General features: G+C 40.4%; 1 protein-coding gene across 1 annotated transcript in view; it reads right to left on the bottom strand.

Moving 5' to 3' along the window:
• DOCK10 (dedicator of cytokinesis 10) overlaps positions 1 to 19,551 on the bottom strand; it is a 242,485-nt gene that overhangs the window by 166,361 nt on the left and 56,573 nt on the right. The window contains exon 2 of the mRNA XM_007955659.2: positions 2,632 to 2,751. Coding sequence (XP_007953850.1) covers positions 2,632 to 2,751 — 120 coding nt within the window. The remainder of the gene's footprint in view (positions 1 to 2,631; positions 2,752 to 19,551) is intronic.

Genomic DNA, 19,551 nt, shown 5'->3' with positions numbered 1-19,551 from the left:
GGATTAGTTGGCATCAAAAATTTCTTGAGGACTTACTGTTGTTGTTGTTGTTGTATGCCGTCGAGTCAGCCCCGACTCATAGCAACCCCTCCTTGGGTTTCAGAGGCAGTATCGCTATGGTAGTAGATTGCCCAACCTTCCTTCCGAGGAGTGGCTGGTGGGTTTGAACCACCAGCCTTCTGGTTAGCAGTCAAGTGCCTTAGGCACTATGCTACCAGAGCTCCTAAGGACTTATTAAGTGGGAGCTACTCTATCATCTGGCTTCCCAGTTTCCTATACATTCTCCATGCAGAGATCAGATGAACCTTTAACAGTATTCACAGACCACTTGTTCCCTTTCTTGAAACACTCCCACGCCTTTGCCATTTAGAATGAGATGCAAATGCCTTACCTTGGTCCTTGCCCAACCTCAACCCTGACTACTCTCTCTTCTAGTCTTGGGTCTTACTAAGGTGTTTGCAGTTTATTCTGAAGCCAATGGAAAGCCACAGAGGGTTTTAAGCAGGTATATTGATAAAAGAGTTCTGTGTATGCATTGGAATGTTTATGTGGGGAAAATAAATATGTAACTATATTTCTGTTGACACCATCATCTGTCTGTCAGTTTGTCATACTGTTATGGCTTGTGTTTGTTATGATGTTGGAAGCTCTGTCACTGGTCTGTCAGATACCAGCAGGGTCACCCATGGTGGACAGGTTCCAGCAGAACGTCTGGAGTAAGACCAAATAGGAAGAAAGGCCCAGCGGTCTACTTCCAAAAATTAGCCGATGAAAACCCAATGGATCACAACAGAATATTGTCTGATATAGTGTTGGACGGTGAGTCCCTAAGGTTGGAAGACTCCACAACAGCCACAGTAATGGGCGGGGCAATGGCACAGGACCGGGCAAAGTTTCATTGTGTGGTGCAGCCAACATGATCGCAACTAACAACAGCAACGGTTATGCCACTAAGGAAGTCAAAGTCAAACAGTAATCAGGGACAGTCCCTAACATATTCGAGCACTGAAAATGCCAAAAGTGATTTCAAATACAGTGCAAATTCAGTCCTCCCATCCAGACTCCTCCACTCTCCTATGGAGCTGGAGACCCTCTGAGTTTATCAGATATCTTTCCGTAGGATAGCGCTGGAAGAAAAGACACTTCCAGTTTCAAGCTTGTCTGTGGTGTTTGACAGAAAGAGGCTGTTCGTCAAGGTTTACCTTCAGCCTGGAAAAATGAAAACAAAGATGTGGAATTATAAAAAAGCAGAAATGTGGTTCAACTTTGTGCTCTCAGTTCAAGCCCCAGTGGCCTAGTTTGAGCCAGGAAACAAGGTTTCTGCCTGAAATAAACATTTCTCAAAATGTGCCAAACACCACAATGGAAGCCATGTTACAAAACACAAAACAGAGGACAAGAGTCTCTCTTCTCCTGTCTAAAACTTTCGTCTCTTTTTCTTCAACCATTTCACATACTCAAACCAGAAAAACATAAATGTTCGTATACTTTCTTCCAAATTACTCCATGGAGGAAGGTGGAAAAATAACCATTCAAATCCAAATGCCAGATCTTCCCCAAAGGTAAGAGGGGAACCAACGTTTGAGACTATTTGGGAGGAAGTGCAGCTGCTGAGGCCCCCCCTCTCTTTGGAAGCTTCCCTGGACAAGGGTTACCCTGGAGCTGCCTTTTCATCTGCCCTAGACATTGATGTTTCTGACATCTGAGACTTTCACTTAGAAAAGAAACAGGAAAAGTTAGTTACCAGTTGTCCCTGAGATCTCTGTTTGCATAGTTACATATTTGCAATTAAAATATGTTTACAGTGACCACAAATAAAAGGATTGAATGTTTGGGTCTTGGGTGCTCACCATCCATAGCTTCACTGTGTTTCCAAAACAAATTTCCTTTTTCTTCAGTCTCTCTGCTGCTGTCAGGGGCACTCTACGTGATTGTGAGCACTGTCCTAAAGGGTCCATGGCTCATCGCTCCATGAAGATGTGCTTGTCTACCTACATGCGGTCCCTCAAACGTCAACAGCTCCTTACTAGAAGACAATTAAGACTAAAGGTGACTTTTAAGAATTGCATCTCTTTTTGCGCCAATAGACTGCCACCTTTGGTGTGGGATGGTTTCAGGCACTTGGAGGCTTTCAGTTAGAAATGGCCTGAGGAAGAGAGTGCTCTGTGAGTCTAGTCATCCAACTTCAGGCAATTCCATGTGTTACAGAGCAGATAATGTACTCCATAGGATTCTCTGGGCTGTAATTTTTATAAAAGCAGATAGCCATGATTTCAGTCTGCAGTGTTGCTGGGTGGGTTCAGACTGCCAACCTTTAGGTTAAGAGACAAGTGCAAATGATTTGCACCACCCAGGAACCCAGGTAACATCCCACCTAGGTAAAATCTAACCACTGCCTGGGACATGAGTACCATCTGCAACTTGGCAGAATGCTGGGCAACTCCTGTCCCAAGAGACCACTGAGTCAGTGAGCCCCTGACCCATGTAACATCAGGAGGCCCTTGGATACTTTGCTGATGAGGGCCCTCACTCAGTCAAAGTACAAGGAAAGAGAGCAACCCAACTGCGGAGGATCTTCTAACACCTCAGGTGCCCTCCTGGACTTGGATCATTTGAGAAGGAGACACTTACTGAAAAGTCGTCACTGGGGAAGAATAGGAGGTCTCGGAGAGGATCATTCCCATAGATCTTCTCAAGTTCTTCAATGACAGTTTCATAATCCAAAGGCTCAAGAAGCCTAGGCTTTTCCTGCTGTAGGAAAATAAAATAGATTAGAACCACTGACTCAAATATCTCATGTCTTCTCAATGCCAGCTCGGATTTCATTTCTTAGCATCACCCAGGCTTTGACACCATAATCCCTCCAGTAGAGTCACAGAGGTGTGAAGCATTTAGGGCAAGGCCACATCACAACTATTATTTCCAGATCTGAAATACTATAAGAAGATCCTGACATACTTGACGTCTCTTTCACTAATCCATGCCATTCACACTGAGCACCCAAGGCTCATGGCATCAAAGTCTATCACTTTCAGAGAAGAGCTATTTAGGTAGACTTTATGTTTGTCAACATGAAGAAAGGCCTTGTGCTTACTCGTTACAATGCTATGATGGTCATCATTTTTGCTAGATGGGACACTTCTTTCTGAGTTTTACTTGAGTCAACTTAAAAATATTGGTACCCTGCTAGCAACCCAAATACCACAAACCATCTTAGTTGTCACTGAAGCATGGATCCTATGCCAGGATTAATTATTTGGCCCTTAGCCCCCTTGCTGCTACAGAGAGAAGCTGGATAATTCTTTAACGGAACTGAACAACACAACTATGATGGATTCAGTGTGGTAAAAATGGAGCAGAGTGTGGAAGCATGGTAGATAACATACAGCATTACAATTCTGAAGTCATGAGGAAAGGCACTCCCTGAAAGATGCTGGCCATGGAGAGAAAGGAATAAATGCCAGTGCAACAGGTATGACTGTTTCATTACAGGGCTGATGAGTTGCTTCCAAACTGTACAGAATTCACAAATTGAGAAAAAATGGATCCTGAAATGAAAAAAAAACCCTTACAAAACAGAAAACAGAGGACACAATCTGAGTACCCAGCCCTCTAATGAAGCATTTAAGCAACTTAAATAAAAAGTGATGGCTCTCTGGTTTTTTTCTGGGCTACAGACAACTTGGGCAGTCACCATACAATTCAGATGTGATTAAAAAAAAAAAAAGTGATCTCTTTAGTTGGAATAGATGTAGATATGTCCTTGTTTTGTTTTTCACGTCAGTGGCATCCACAGATGTGTCCCACCAGCCTCACCCCTTGCCAGTCCCCAACACTGTGAAAAATGCAGATGCAGCTTCGATTCCTAGGCCTTCTTTGGAAGGTAAGGCTCCAACAACTTTCACTGACATTTTCCTAATTGCTAATGGGCTCCTCAGAGCTCTGGTGCCATGGTGCCTAAGGCACTTGACTGCTAACCAGAAGGCTGGTGGTTCAAACCCACCAGCCACTCCTCAGAAGGAAGATGGGGCAATGTACTTCCATAGCAATACTGCCTCGGAAACCCAAGGAGGGGTCACTATGAGCTGGGATCAACTCAACGGCAGTGAGTTTTTCTTTTTGAACAGGCTCCTCAAAATAAAAGTCAACGTTTATTTTGATAATTTTTCAAATGTACAAAATAATACAGAACAAAATGTGATACATAAACACATAAGAACAAGGATCTCCATATACTTTCTGCATTAAAAAAAGAAAAAGAAAAAAAAGAAACATTATTAACTCTGAAGTAATAAACTAAGGACAATGTAAGGTGAATAATTTCTTCAGAAGGACTCTTCGAGGTAGGGTTGCTGGCTTTAGCAAATAAAAATACAGGATTCCATGGAATAGTTTGTCATTGAGTAGATTCCAACTCATAGTTACCCCCACTGGATTTCTAGGCTGTAGATCTCTATGCAAGCAGAGTGCTTCATCTTTCTTCCACACACCAGCTGGTGGGTTTGAACCACTGTTCTTTTGCTTAGCAGCCAATTGCCTTAACCACAACACCGGATCTCCTAGTTGGGATAACTATCCTGAAAAGTTATTTGTTGTTTATCTGAAAGTCAAATGTAACTGTGCATTCTGTATTTTATCTGTCAAACCTGCTGCATGGTCATATGGACCAGATAGCTTATTTAACAGCTAAGGAAATAGGAGCAGAAAAAATATATTTCATTTCCCAGCATAATCTATTTAGTGAAGGGGCTGCAAAACACTTAATATTTTGAGGTAGAAATTACAGAAGACGCATTCTGCCATGACTCTGGTAATCAAAAATTAAAATGAAACAAAAACTGTCCTTTGAGAGTCACTATTTAAAAAAAAAAAAAAAAAAGGCAACAGTTAATGAGCATAGTATTTATCAAACTTTAACGTGCAAAGGAATCACTTGATTCAACCGGCTTAGGCTAGGGCCAAATACCTTCTGTATTGAAAAAAAGAAAAAAGAGAAAAACCATCATAAACACTGAAGTAATAAACTGAGGCTTCCAGGTGGTGATAATGCTGCTGGTTCAGAAACCACACTTTCAGTAGCAAGGTTTAGAGTCTGAGCTTTGAGCTTTCTCTATACAGAGCTACTTTCATGTTAAGTCTACAAAGAACCAGTGGGTTCAAAAGTCCTCAACACAAAAAGCTCTTGAATAGAGCAGTAGAATCCCTGGCAAAATACTGAATGATGCAGGAAACATCAAAAGAACATAGAAGGAATACACAGAGTCACTGTACCAAAAAGAACTGGTTGATGTTCATCCATTTCAGGAGGTAGCAAATTATCAAGAACCAATGGTATTGAAGGAAGAAGTCAAAGCTGCACTGAAGGAATTGGCAAAAAACAAGCTTCCAGGAATTGACAGAATACCCATTCAGAGGTTTCAACAGATGCTGCACTGGAGGCACTAACTTTTCTGTGCTAAAAAACGTGGAAACGCAGCTACCTGGCCAACTGACTGGAAAAGATCCATATTTGTACCCCTTCCAAAGAGAGGTGATCTCATAGAATGTAGAAATTATCAAACAGTATCATTAATATCACACACAAGTAAAATCTTGCTGAAGATAATTAAAAAACGGTTGCAGCAGTATGTTGACAGAGAACTTCTAGAAATGCAAAGTGAATTCAGAAGAGGATGTGGAATGAGGGATATCATAGCTGATGTCAGATGGATCTTTGGCTCAAAGCAAAGAATAGCAGAAAGATGTTTACTTGTGTCTTATTGACTATGCAAAAACACTCGACTATGTGGATCATAACAAATTCTGGATTACATTGATAAAATGGGAATTCCAGAACACTTAATTGTGCTCATGAGGACCCTGTACATAGAGCAGGAGGCTGTCGTTTGAACAGAACAAGGGGACACTGCGTGGTTTAAAATCAGGAAGGGAATGTGTCTGGGTTGTATCCTTTCACCATAATTATTCAAGCTGTATGCTGAGCAAATAATCCGAAAACCTGGACCATATGAAGAAGAATGCGGTATCAGGATTGGAGGAAGACTCATTAGCAACCTGTTATAGGCAGACAACACAACTTTGCTTGCTGAAAGTGAGGATGACTTGAAGCACTTACTGGTGAAGATTAAAGTCTGCAGTATGGATTACACTGCAACATAAAATGAAAATCCTCACAGCTGGCCCAATAAGCAGCATCACAATAAATGGAGAAAAGACTGAAGTTGTTAAAAACTTCACATTACTTGTTTCTACAATCTATACCAACAGAAGCAGCGGTCAAGACATCAGATGGCATATTGCTTTGGGCAAATCTGCTGCAAAAGACCTCCTTAAAGCACTGAAGGACACAGATGTCTCACTGAAGACTAAGGCGCACCTAACCCAAGCCAAGGAGCTCTGGTGGCATAGTGCCTAAGGCGTTTGACAGATAACCAGAGGCTGGCAGTTCAAACCCACCAGCCACTCCTCAGAGGGAAGGCTGGGCAATCATACTTCATAGTGATACCACCTCAGAAACCCAAGGAGGGGTCACTATGAGTCAGATCCAACTCGATGACAGTGAGTTTTTTCTAGATGTAAACACTAACTGACATAAAATTGTTATAAGATGCCTTCTACAACCTGGTCCTCACTATTTCTTAAAAAATTTATCTCCCATTTATCCCAAACATCAATAAATAAGCTGAGGACAAGCAGACATTTAACAAAGACCTTTTACTGGAGTCTAAACATCACCTAATATTAATCCCACTGTTCTAGTTACCTAGCGCAGCTCTGACAAGAATATACCACAAATGGGATGGCCTTAGCAAACAAGAGTTTATTCTTACAATTTGGAGACTTTAAGTCCAAGTTCAAAGTGCCAGGCTCTAGGGGCTGTGTGAAAGCCCCTCAACCTTGGGGTCCAGCTTTGCCTCCTGTTCCCAGCCCACTGGAGCTAGAGGTATTTCTTCACTCAGACAGCTGCTGGCTGCTGAGGCTGAGAAACCCCAAGGTTGACAAGTAAAAAGGCACAGTCTTGATGTTACCAAACCACACGGCAGGCCATTAACTTAAGTCCATTTTAAGTCCCAAGGTTGGCAGAGCATAGCAGGCTGCTGAGCAACGGCACGGTTACATGCAGGGTCCAAGTGTGCCATAGGCTACAGACCATTCTCAAAGCTTCTCTTTATATATGGAAAGCAGACCACATACCCAAAGGCAGCTACTCAGCTGCTCCCAGTAGATTCCACCATGGAGTTGATTACCAGTCTCATCATGGGGACTACTACATACAGCTGTCCAGCCACTCAACCAGGCCTAGCCAAGTTGACACACAAACTGAACCACCACAGCCACCAAAAGCAGTATAATAGGCAACTCAGAGCTCACAAGCCATAGGTTATTAATTGGACCACAGATAAATCCTAGTATCTCCCCAGTATATCGAATTAAAGGAGTACCAGCCAACATTTGTTGGGAGGTATATTTTTATGTATTCCTACCGGGCTATAACATATGACTGAATTCAAGAATGACAGTTTTTAGGGCTATCTTGTTTAAAACGTCACACTGAGGTCATTATGACATGGGGCTGCAAAACCTAACAAATCCGCTTCATATAATTTATTAAGCCTTTGCCTTTCGGGGAATATATTAATAAAGTTCTACTTTCCCAGAGAATTTGTTAACCAAGCTGTCACTTTTAAGGTAGTCAATGCTTCATAATTTTCTGCACATGAAGTTTAAAAATAAAAATACCAGTGATATATCCCATAGCACCAAGAGCAGGGGATTTGGCAAAGCTTCCACTAATGCTTTTTGCATCTGTGATGGGGATAATCCAAGTGATACAACCAGTAGTTCTCTCTGGAGCAAGGGAACTGTCTGCTCCATGTTTTAGTCAAAGAGACAGATGTATGCAAGGATGGTGGGATCAGTTAATTTCTCACTAGTGCTCCTCGAAGAGATATTCAGAGAAAGTGGGAACTGAGCAGCATTGATTTACAGCTTTCACAGCAGTTGGGCTGTCCCTCCTGAATTTAATGTGTCTGCTTCTTTTGGAAAAGCACCAACTGGGATGAAGCATGTGCCAAGATTACCCTGACTTGGACTGTATTTTTATAGTGCCTTTTACTCTTCCTCTTTTTTTCCAAATGAGTAGCAAAAAAGGCACCTACCAGTACCTGTTATTGTTCAGTAGGGCTGGTGGTGCACCACAGTGGTAACAGGCCCTGTTCTTTTTACATAGTATTATTAACAGATTTGTTGGTCTAGTTCCCCAAATCCACAGCTCTCCTCCAAGTCAACTTCACAGCAGATGAATGGGCACTTCCCACACAAACAAATGCTTTCTCCTCTTCTACTTATTCCACAACTTCTCATAGAAGGCCAACACAATATCTAAGCCCTAGCATGGTGAACCTGCCCTCCCAGTGTTAGCCAGGGTTACCAAGAAATGTTTAATTGGTTTAAAGAAAGCTGATGTCCTTGCCTTAACTAAAGATTCTAATTCAAGAATATGATGTTCCACTAAAAAGCTTAGAATTATTTTCATAATCATAATTTAAAATCAAATGAGTGAAGAAATGACATTGAAGAAAAAGGCACTTGAAGTAGTGCAGCGCTGAAAAATTAAATGATTAAATGACCCACCTAGATGTTTTTCCAGATTTTAAATACATTATAGCTACGCAGTAGCTTAGACTATTCAGCCTCATTTTGGGAAAGTGCAGAGTTCAAAGGAAGGTGTGATGATAGATTCTCTAGGTTAATATGCAACAGAGAATGTAGATGGGCTTTAGAGCCAGAAGACCTGGGGTCAAGTTCTGCCATTGCCACTTGTTGGGAATGTTAATTAAGATCTCTGTTCCTTAATTTCCCCATTGGTAGAATAAATGCTTCAATAGGACTTACCTCATGGGATTACATGAAGTAATATTAGTATACTCTTAGAATAGAATAGAATAACCAGAAGGCTGGCAGTTCAAACCAACCAGCCATCCTCGGAAGGAAGATGGGGCAATCTACTTCCATAGTGATACCACCTTGGAAACCCAAGGAGGGGTCGCTATAAGTCAAACCGATTCGATGGCAGTGAGTCTGATTTTGGTCTTCTTAGAATAGTACCATACCTACTGTACTCATCACATACATGTCAAATAGATAAAGGCTATGGGTTTTAAGTTTTCACTAGTAATGGACATAAACCACCTTTATGTATAGTCAATGTACCAAGAACAAATAGTAGGCATCTAATACATATTTGTTGAATAAGTAAGTTTATTGCCTTTTTTCCAAGGAACCCCTTTTCTTGGAACCTATGTTAAGCAAACAATTGGACATATAATTCAAGATTTATGTACAAGGGTATTTTTGCAGCATTATCTTTGGAACAATAAGGAGAAAAAACATTCACCTTAATCTAAGGGAGCTAAGAAAAGCTAACAGGCTGCTGGAAGCTATATGCAATAAGTGAAGGGATCAAAGTGCTTGGCCTATTTTTAGTTTAAGGTTTAAACTCAGGGCAATAGTTTTGGGAGTTCACCCAGCATCCATGGCTCCAGAAAGCCTGGATTTCTTGAGGATTTGAAATTCTTTTCTGCATTCCCCCCCCTTTTAATCAGGATGCTTTTATAGAATCTCTGATCAAAATGTTCAGTAATAGGAGCTGGGCACCATCTAGTTCTGGTCTCATGGCAAAGGACGCAGTTTCTCATGGAGGCATTTGTCACACATTCCATTTCCTCCTCCTATTCCTGACCCTCCTTCTTCCTCTGTTGCTCCAGGTGAACAGAGACCAATAGATGTATTTTGTCTAAAATCAAACAATAGTTTGGCTCAACTAGTTAAGAAGGCCGTGAGCACTGTGCTCCTTTAAGATCTATCTATATGGGGTCAATTTAACGACAACAGATTAGATAGGAACTTTAGAGTCGGTGAGTTTGTGTTAGCAGGGGAGGGACAATTCAGAAAAGGAGGGTGAGAATGGATGTGCAACTCAAAGAATGTAATCAACATCACAGACTTGTACATGTAGAAACTACTGAATTGGTGTATGATCTGATCTGCATATTCTCAACAACAAAAAAACATAAAATACAATTACAAAAAAAAAAAAAAGTGGTCTGCGGGACTTAAAATGATACAATCACTGTGGAAATGAGTATGATGACTGCTTAAAAAGTTGGAAATAGAAATACCATTTGATCCAGCAATCCCATTACTAAATTCCTGCCCTAAAGAAATGAGAGGCAGGACACGAATAGATACATGCGTATCCATGTATAACGCAGCACTACTCACAATAGCAAAGAGACAGAAACAACTTAGGTGCCCATCAACAGAAGAATGGATAACCAAAGTGTGGTACATACACACAATGGAATACTATGCAACCCTAAAGAATAATGTAAAATCTTCAAAACACTGCATAATGTGGATGAATTTGGAGGACATTATGCTGAGTGAGGTAAGTCCATCACAGAAGGACAAATATTGTATTAGTCCACTATTGTAAAGAGTCTAGGAAAGGTTTATATATGGACACTTTCTTTGCTGGCTATGAGGGATGGTAGGGGAGGGAGAGAAAATTGCTAGGTGGGTAAAAAAATGAAAGTAAAGTGGTCTGTAATGTTTCAGAGAACTTTGTGTACTGCATAGAGGTTCAATGCTGGGATGAGCTTTTGGAAGAACATTGGAAACAGAATACAGGTTGGAGTAAATCAATGAATAATTGTGTGGCAAATACTATGATTTCTCCTTGCAACTCTTCAATTCTCCTGTAAATTTAGTTAATTCACAACATTTAGCATATGATTTGCTTTCTTGCATGAAACATGAGGAGGCTGGGACCATGAACAAGATGGCAGAGGAAACATGAAGAAAGTTACTACCTCAGAAGGAAGGAAGGCCAGAAGTTCACCTTGAGAAGTTCAACTAGATTCACACATTATGAAACCAGAGTTTGAATCCACAATACCTAAATCTCTAAGGGGTATTAAAGCCTAAAGGGCAAAATCAGCTAAACATTGGAAGGAAGAGATCATCAGAGATAAGGTATAATTAGGAAATTGTGGCACAGTTCATCCTAGTTACATGCCCATTAAGAATGGTTTTTGATACATATACAATTGTGTTTGTATAACAAACACAATTGCTTTTGCATAAATAAAAGTGTGGATAAATATTGCACAGCCAAGATAACTGCACGATATTTAAAAAATGAAAGAAAAAAAAATTATATCAAAATAGTATCAATTATTGTATTTGGGCCACTCCTCAGAAGGAAGGTTGGGCGATACCGCCTCAGAAACCCAAGGAGGGGTCACTATGAGTCGAATTCAACTCAATGGCAGTGTTGTTTTTTTTTTTTTTTATAATTAGCATTTTGGTTATTTTGATTTTTCTATATTTCCCGAAATTTCCCTAAGGACCATGCATGCTTCCATAACAAGTGTGAACACTGCCTTCCAAAGCTCTTATGCTCCATGGAAACACTGGGGTATTGTTTATTTCATTTTAAAATTTTCCCCTTTGAAAGTTCACCAGATCAAGAGCTTAGAAAATCACCGTGGGGACTTCATACAGAAATTCAACCACCAGTAGCTTCAAGTAATTATAAGAAGAAGACACAGAACACTTGGGAAAGAAGACCAGGGAAAATAATTACAGATTATGTGTGTGGTTCTAGAAACTAACAGTAGCAAAAACAGGAAGTACAATGAGCAATTCACTAACTACGGTATTTTTAGTTGTGGAGGGAACCACAAATAACTGGTAGGATATTTAAACACCTATGTGCAGCAATCACTTTTGCAAATGATTAGAAATCACAATATCTCGTTGGAAGTTCAGGGTCTTTCACTGACCAAAAGCAAAACCAAACCCCTGGCAGTCGAGTCAATTCCGATTCATGGCAGCCCCCTGTATTAGAGCAGAACTGCTCCACTGCATTTTCTTGGCTATAAACTTGAAGGAAATAGTTTGCTAGGCCTTTCTTCGGTGGTGCCAGTATATGGGCTAGAACCACCAACCTTTAGGTTAGTAACTGATTGCAAACCACTTACTCACCCAGGGACCTCTAACCTATCAGCTATGTAAATAATTTGAGGAGCTCTGTTGATAGAGTGGTTAAGCCTGTGGTGGCTAACCAAAAGGTCAGTGGTTCGAACCCACCAGCCACTCTGTGGGAGAAAGATGGGGCAGTCTGCTTCTATAAACATTGTTGTTGTTGTTATGTGCCATCGAGTCGGCCCCGACTCATAGCCACCCCTCCTTGGGTTTCCGAGGCAGTATCACTACGGAAGTAGGATTGCCCAACCTTCCTTCCGAGGAGTGGCTGGTGGGTTTGAACCGCTAGCCGTCTGGTTAGCAGGCAAGTGTCTTAGCCACTATGCTACCAGAGCTCCCTCTATAAACATTAGTCTCAGAAATTCTATGGGGCAGTTCTAGTCTGTCCTATAGGGTTGCTATGAGTCAGAGGCAACTTGAGGGCAAGAGTATGTGATTTGGACAAGTCATTAAAGTCTTCTGAGACTTAGCTAATGTTGAGATTGTTATTGTTAGCTGTCATTGAATCCACCTCAACTCATGGTGACCCAGGCACCAGACACAATATAATCAGACTGATAGGATTCACAGGATTTTCACTGATTTTTAGAAGTGGATAGCCAGATTCTCCTTATAGTCCATCTTAGTCTGGAAGCGCCACTGAAACGTGTTGAGCAGCATAGCAATAGGCAAGCTTCCACTGACCGACAGGTAGTGGCTGGCTGCAATGCTGTGGTATGTGCTCTGAACAGCCACTTCCTGCTTACAACAGTGTCATTAGAAGGATCAAGGAGGTGGAGTATGTGAAAGTGTTACACAAACCACCATATGCCATAAAGATATATATTTTGCTTTATTTGAAAATATTGAAATTTATCCAAAATGTTTTACCCCAAAAAATGTACCCAAACCATGTCAAACCAACCAAACTATCAAACTTCACCAAATGCCTCGTGTACCAGGAACTGTGATAAACATGTTTGTAATTATTGCCTAAATGTTCTTTGAAGTAAGCCAGATAGCTAATGCTTATAGTGGAAGCAAAATGGATACTAATATAAGTAAAGTCATTGAAATAAAAAAGGTAGCTTCTCCTCTATGAATGTCCTGTATCTGTCAGTCGGCTCAATTCCCCACAAGAAAGAGAGGGCAGTCTACCCAACCATGTACATCAGCAGAAGAAGTGACTGGGAAATTCGGTATTTTCTCTTCCTTAAGAAATTGGCTGGAAAATATTTTTCATGGATTTATACTTCCAGATCAAAACAGAAAGATTAACTTTAGACATTAATTACGTATTGGTGTGTAATACCAGAAGAATCATCAAAGCTGTAGATACTTTCTTTTTGCACCTTTAACTTACCTAAAAGACAAGCTTCTTCAGCACTGAGGAGTTCATAGGACCACCAAGCACTCACTCGTCTGGGAAGAGGAACTGATGGAACCAGGAAGGGAAAACAATCTCCAGAGTGAATCCTTGTGTTTGGGGCCACATTTTGGGGTTCTAAATGTTAAGTGTAATAAAGGGGCCAAGTCTTGGTTTACTCACTCTTACGGTTACTCTAGTTTTGTCATCTGAGCCAATTCTCTTGGTTCTCCTTTTCAGAAAAGCCGGTCTTTTCAAGATACACTATGAAAAAAGTATTCTCCCCTACTTTTGAGAATTTTTATATTTTGTGACATGCAGTGATGCAAGGCAGACTTCCACAAGCTTTCTCAATCACTCCCTGTTGTGTCTAGATATCGGAATCGTTATTCTAATTTGAATATTGATAACACAATTAATCCTTTATCTCAATGCTTTCTTCACCTTACAAAATCTTTCATCCTAATAACAAAGAGAACTAAACAAAAAAAAAAAAAGATATTGATTTTAGGACCATGGAGTAGGCTCTATTGGAGCATGACATGCCAACTGTTTAAAACTTCTCTTCACATCTTGGCATATAAACAAGCAAATAGCTAACAGTGATGATCCATAGGGACTTTAGAGAGCCCCTAAAAGGCATTCCAGTGTTGTAATCTCCAAAACAAATTAGAAACAACACAGCTGTTAACTAATTTTAGTGTTATCAAGATAACTGATTAAACTTTAGAAGAAATAAAAGATCTAAGGGACACATGGATTCTTTAGAGATTAACTTAACCCAGGACCTTTTGGTCTTCATGCAATTGGAATGGAACCAACTTCCACACGATTTGTGTTTAAAACAAATGAGAAGATCGGATAGAGTTAGTGCAGCTGGAGCCACAGCCACAGCTGTCAGCCATTCGTCTTGTGACAGATTTAATTCAGCCTTCATCAGAGGGAGTTCCACTGGACAACCTCTCAAACGTCTGAGCTACAGAAAGCAAGACAAGCTTTTTCTACCCAAAAGGAAATGATCAAATAAGAAATAAGCCATATGAAGCTGACCCTTTAACCTTCTCTCTGTCTGAACCACACAGTCTCAGGAGAATGGAAAATCACTAGTCAAACCAATATTAAGAACTGTCCAGTTGAGCCAGCTCAGATTAGGCCGAATTTGGAAATGGTTCCCTTGGTAACAAAGACAGACATAAATCTCAGAAGAAATCAAACAGTAGTAACACTTTAAATGCCTTAGTCCATTTAGTGATCTTAAGGAAGTTCAACCTGGTAAGCTACAAGGCCCTTTCCAAATAGAAGGGAGGGTTAGTCATCATATTCAACACAGCATTATAGTTAGAAACAGCAGGATATTCCACTTTGTTAACCCTTAATTTCATTGGGGAAACCAATGACACAAGTAAGCTTTATAGGCATTATGATGTAAGGTGGACTCGCCCATGGAATTAAGACTTCTGATGTCCTGTTTTCTTCTTAAGCAAATTTGGAATCTGACCATATGTCTCTTATGAACATGTCCCCATTCAGACTTTTTTTTTTCCCCCCTTGGTATGGCAATAAAAAGTTTGGCTGTTTCCTGGTTTAACACCTAACTTGCAAAGATGTAGAAAGTATCTAAGCTCTAAATCAAATTAAATGGCACGTCTCACTTAGGTTTTTAGAAACACTTGAAAGATAATAAATATCATTAAAAATACATCACAACCCAATTACATGTCTGCCTGACACCAGGGAAATGAATGCCTCAGAGCAAACTGCAGGGGGTTTTAGATTAATTTATATGAAATCTGTGATGAAAGCTGCTACTAGCTAAGTTCTGATACCATTTTAGCGTTTTAACATTCACATAAATGAACCTTCACTCACAGGTCAAATATGGTTCTGTGGTTGTGTGTATACACATATATACGTAAATACACCTGTACACATACATACACACACAAATGTAAATAATTCTTTCAGTAAAATGCATGCTATATTGTCAGTAAATCTTCCCATGACAATAGCTCTCTTTCTTATGACTTTTCCTACCTTGGGCTACATGAAATTGAATAGACATAGTGGATTTTTGTTGATTTTTGGCCTACCCAACACATATTTTTATTTTTTTTTTCAGAATTTCAATTAAAACTAGCACTTTAATTTTCTTTTGAGGGTTCACTTCTCTACTCACCCCCATAAGGAATAGTATTAATGGGGTTGACAAAGGATCTTATATGGTCAATGGTATGTGACCTTAGGAAAGCCATAAAATGCTTCCCTACAGAACTCTGTGCTGGTGGTTCAAACCCACCAGCCACTCCTTGGAAGGAAGGTTGGGCAATCTACTTCCATAGTGATACCACCTTGGAAACCCAAGGAGGGGTCGCTATGAGTCAGGTCCAACTCAAAGGCACAAAACAACAACAACAACAATAGAACTCTGTATCTTGAGGGGGTGATGAGAAAAATTGAGGGAAAGATTGGAATTTGTTCATTTCTGGGTCTCCTAAGGCTGTTCATTAATTCTAACTGCCAAGACAACCCTGTTTCTCCAAGGTGCTCTAATGCCATTCCTGGTTCTTTTCTGAGGCTGTCATTCCATTTTTCCTTCTGTTCACGTCTCTGGATTGTGCACGTCTGCTAAAGCATGTTCCTTCTAATTGCAACTAAAGAACTCTCATGAAATATAATTCAAGGGAAATTAAAAAAAAAACAGTTGCCATTGAGTTGATCCTGACTCATAGTGACCCCATGTGTTATAGAGTGAAGTACACTCCACAGGGTTTTCAAAGCTGCGACCTTCTGAAAGCAGATTCCCAAGCCCTTCTTCCAAGACACCTGGGTGAGTTTTCACATGGCCAACCTTTCAGTTAGTACTAGAGGAGTTAACTCTCTGCACCACCCAGGGACCCCATTGTACAAGCTGCAGCACTATCAGCAGGACTATTATCTCTACAGTTTATGTTTATTTGGATTGGAATGGTATTCAAAGAGAACCTCCCTTAGCTAAAGACTCCTATCTTTGGCATGCAGGAATTTAGGTTTAGTAAAGTCTTGTATTAAAAAGTCCTGGTGGTGCAAATGGTTAAGCCCTCAGCTGGTAACTGAAAGGTTGGCAGTTCGAAGTTACCCAGCTGCTCCATGGGAATAGGACCAGGCGATCTGCTTCCATAAAGATTATAGGCAAGAAAGCCTTATGGGGAAGTTCTACTCTGTCATATGGGGTTGTTGTGAGTCATAATTGACTTGACAGCACACAATAATAATAAAATTCATATACTACTAACGAATTCCAACATCCTCACATACAGTTCAAAATACATCAGGTATCAGACCCAGGAATGGGGAACTTAAGTACCTTTTTGGTTTTCCAAGGTTTTCTACTAACTTTTACTCATTCAACTCATCACTCTCCTATGACATCAGAACAGATGGCAGTCAACATATGAGTCTATGTCTACCTTTGCCTCTCAGTGCTGACAATGTTCCATACTATAATTTTACTCCCTTTAGGAGGTACAGGTTGTTTTAGAAGTGCTGGCATATCCCTACAGTATAGGATAGCCAGGCATCTCTTGGCCATTGCTAGCCCCAGATCACTGTCCTTTATGAAATTTTCTTCTTAAGAATCACATCTGCTATACTTGTTCAATTTAAACTAATCATAAATGTCTGCTTGTAGAAATAGCACAGTAATACCAAATCATTAATACTAATATCAACCATAGTCACAACCATTGTTTATAATTTATCCTATAAATGCTAATAATAGTTACTATTTTTCTACTACTATTATCATGATCAAATGGCAAGAACCATGATAACATGTACTTAATGTCTCCTCACATTGAATATCCTCATCAATCTTTGAAGAGAATGACATTATGTTATTTTATAGATGAGAAAACTGCCAGCAACTTCATAGCAGAATAATATTTTAATCCACTCTAGTACACTAGCAAAGAACATGGCCTTGCAGAAATTTTAAAATCTGGATTTTTTTTGGGGGGGATAAGATTCTGAGAGCTGTTTGGGGTACTATTCATGCTCCACGTGTGAGGTTCTGCAGTCAAGGGATGAGAATGAGATCACTGGACATCTCAGGGAAGAAGTGTTGGGATCATGGCCTTATTTCCTGTCAATTGAGGTACTCCTCCTCTCTAACAAGTGGTCCCCTCCTTGCTCAGATATTTATAAAGTGTATAGTCACGCAGGTAACCCCTGTCTGGGTTGGCAGATATGTCAACTCATCTCTGCCTTGCTTCTCTCCTGATTCAAATCTCCTCCCTCATTTCACAGTCATCCTTGAGGAAAGTAAGGTCATTCTTGCTTAAGCTATGGGTTTGAGGTATGATAAATTACCTGGTATGGCTTCTCTAGCCCTAAGTCTTTGTAAACTCTGTGGTGGAATTTGCCACAAGTAACTGAGTAGCTCCTGATTGTTAAAGTTATCCACCTGAGGTATTTCTCTTGGGAGTAGCACAAAGTAACTTTCTGGGAAGTTTGTTCTCTCTCAGGTGTATAGAATTCTGATGTTGGGATTGGTTAGTTTGGCCATGCTAGCAGGCTTAAAAGGAGCCTTCACTGAGGCAGAAAGAATCTCTCACTGCCGGCTGGGAGACGTGAGAGACACGCACTGCTGAGAGAGAGAGACGAGAGACATGCACTGCTGGGAGAGAGACACCACGAGACATGCACTACCGAGAGAGCGATGTGCTACTGAGACTGTCGGCTGCTGAGTGAGACAGCTGGCTGCAAGAGACTGAGTGTGTTCCTGAACGTGAGCTGTAGCCTATTGCTTCCCTAATAAACCCCATAATCTGTGAGTTCTGTGTGGCCACTGCAGCAAATTATCGAACCCAGCAGAGAGGTGGTGGGTGCTGCGGGAGGAATAGTTGGTACCAGGGTTGATGAAAGGGCTGGAGGAGGCAGCATGTCTGGCCATGCCGGAACAGGCCTTGGGTTACTGAGGGTGATTCTGTCTTCCTCTTGTGGGGTGAGAGGAGGTCGGAAGATGCGACCTCTCTGCCCCTTTGGCAGAGTTCTTCTCCTAAATTCGTTTTGAAAGTGTCTTCTCAGCAGCTTCCTGGCTCCTGAACTAGCTGCTCTCTATTGCTGCCTCCCACACCCAGAAGCCTCTGGTCTATGCTCGCCCAGTCTTAGATCAGATCAAGTTTCAGTTTATACTTCTCCATTGCTGTGGGCTGGATTGATTGCCGATCCTTGGCTCCCCTTGCTGCTCAGCCTTCTCCAAACCGTCCATTTATAGTTTTCAGCCCTGCCCTCAGCTGTGCTTCATTCCAAGTTCACTCCATTTCACAGTTCCTGGAATCTTGGAATCTTCAAGGACCCAGAGTTTCTGGGACACTTCATCCTTGGGCTTCATTAAACAGCATCCTGCACTTGTTTGCATAAATTAAAGGCTAATGATGAGTAACGCAACCCAGATGACCAGGGAGGACAGATGTTCACATCAAATGGATAAAAAAAGTGACTCAAAAGACAATAGCACAATACATACAAAACAAAAGGGAGATCAGTTAAAGACATTCCGATCCTCTGCTTATAGTTTTCATTTTCATTTTTCTATTAAATGCTGACTGAGTAGTTCTAAAGTAGACTAAAAACTTCCCCATGTACCAAAAGTTTTTCAAATGCTTAGAAATACTTCACAGGCCTGTAACAATTTAAAAATAACAAATCATATTTATTTATGTTTCACATTTTTTTTTCTGACTTTGCGGATGATTGATATAATAATTCAACTTAATTGTGTATTTAAATCTCTCCAAATTAGGTCATGCAATTTAGGAAAGAAATTATCATTGTATTGACTTCTTATGCACACTAAATGATTTGGGTTTAAAAAAATTAAAAACAGACAGTTGAAAAACATCAACTACAGAAACTATATATATTTCAAGTATTAAGGAAAGTATTCAATGTGATGATTTAGGAAGCTTCCTTTTCCTCACATGTTTTTTATAATGCAATTGTGTTCTTTCACACTGCATACTGTCTGTGAAAAGTAGACTGAAATATGTGAAGGCATTTCCTAGAAAATACACTTTATTTGGATTCATAAGGAACACTTGCAAAATCATTAAAAATCCAACAGAATAAAAAAGAGCTTCAGGCAGGCTTTGAAGAAAACAGCATAAACCAAACTG

This window comes from Orycteropus afer, unplaced genomic scaffold, assembly GCF_000298275.1.
Source record: "Orycteropus afer afer isolate SDZICR_OR568_19922 unplaced genomic scaffold, OryAfe1.0 scaffold00002, whole genome shotgun sequence".
In the NCBI taxonomy this organism is placed as follows: domain Eukaryota; kingdom Metazoa; phylum Chordata; class Mammalia; order Tubulidentata; family Orycteropodidae; genus Orycteropus; species Orycteropus afer.
The sequence above is the reverse complement of the archived record's forward strand: the minus strand, read 5'-3'. Positions and strand labels throughout refer to the sequence as shown.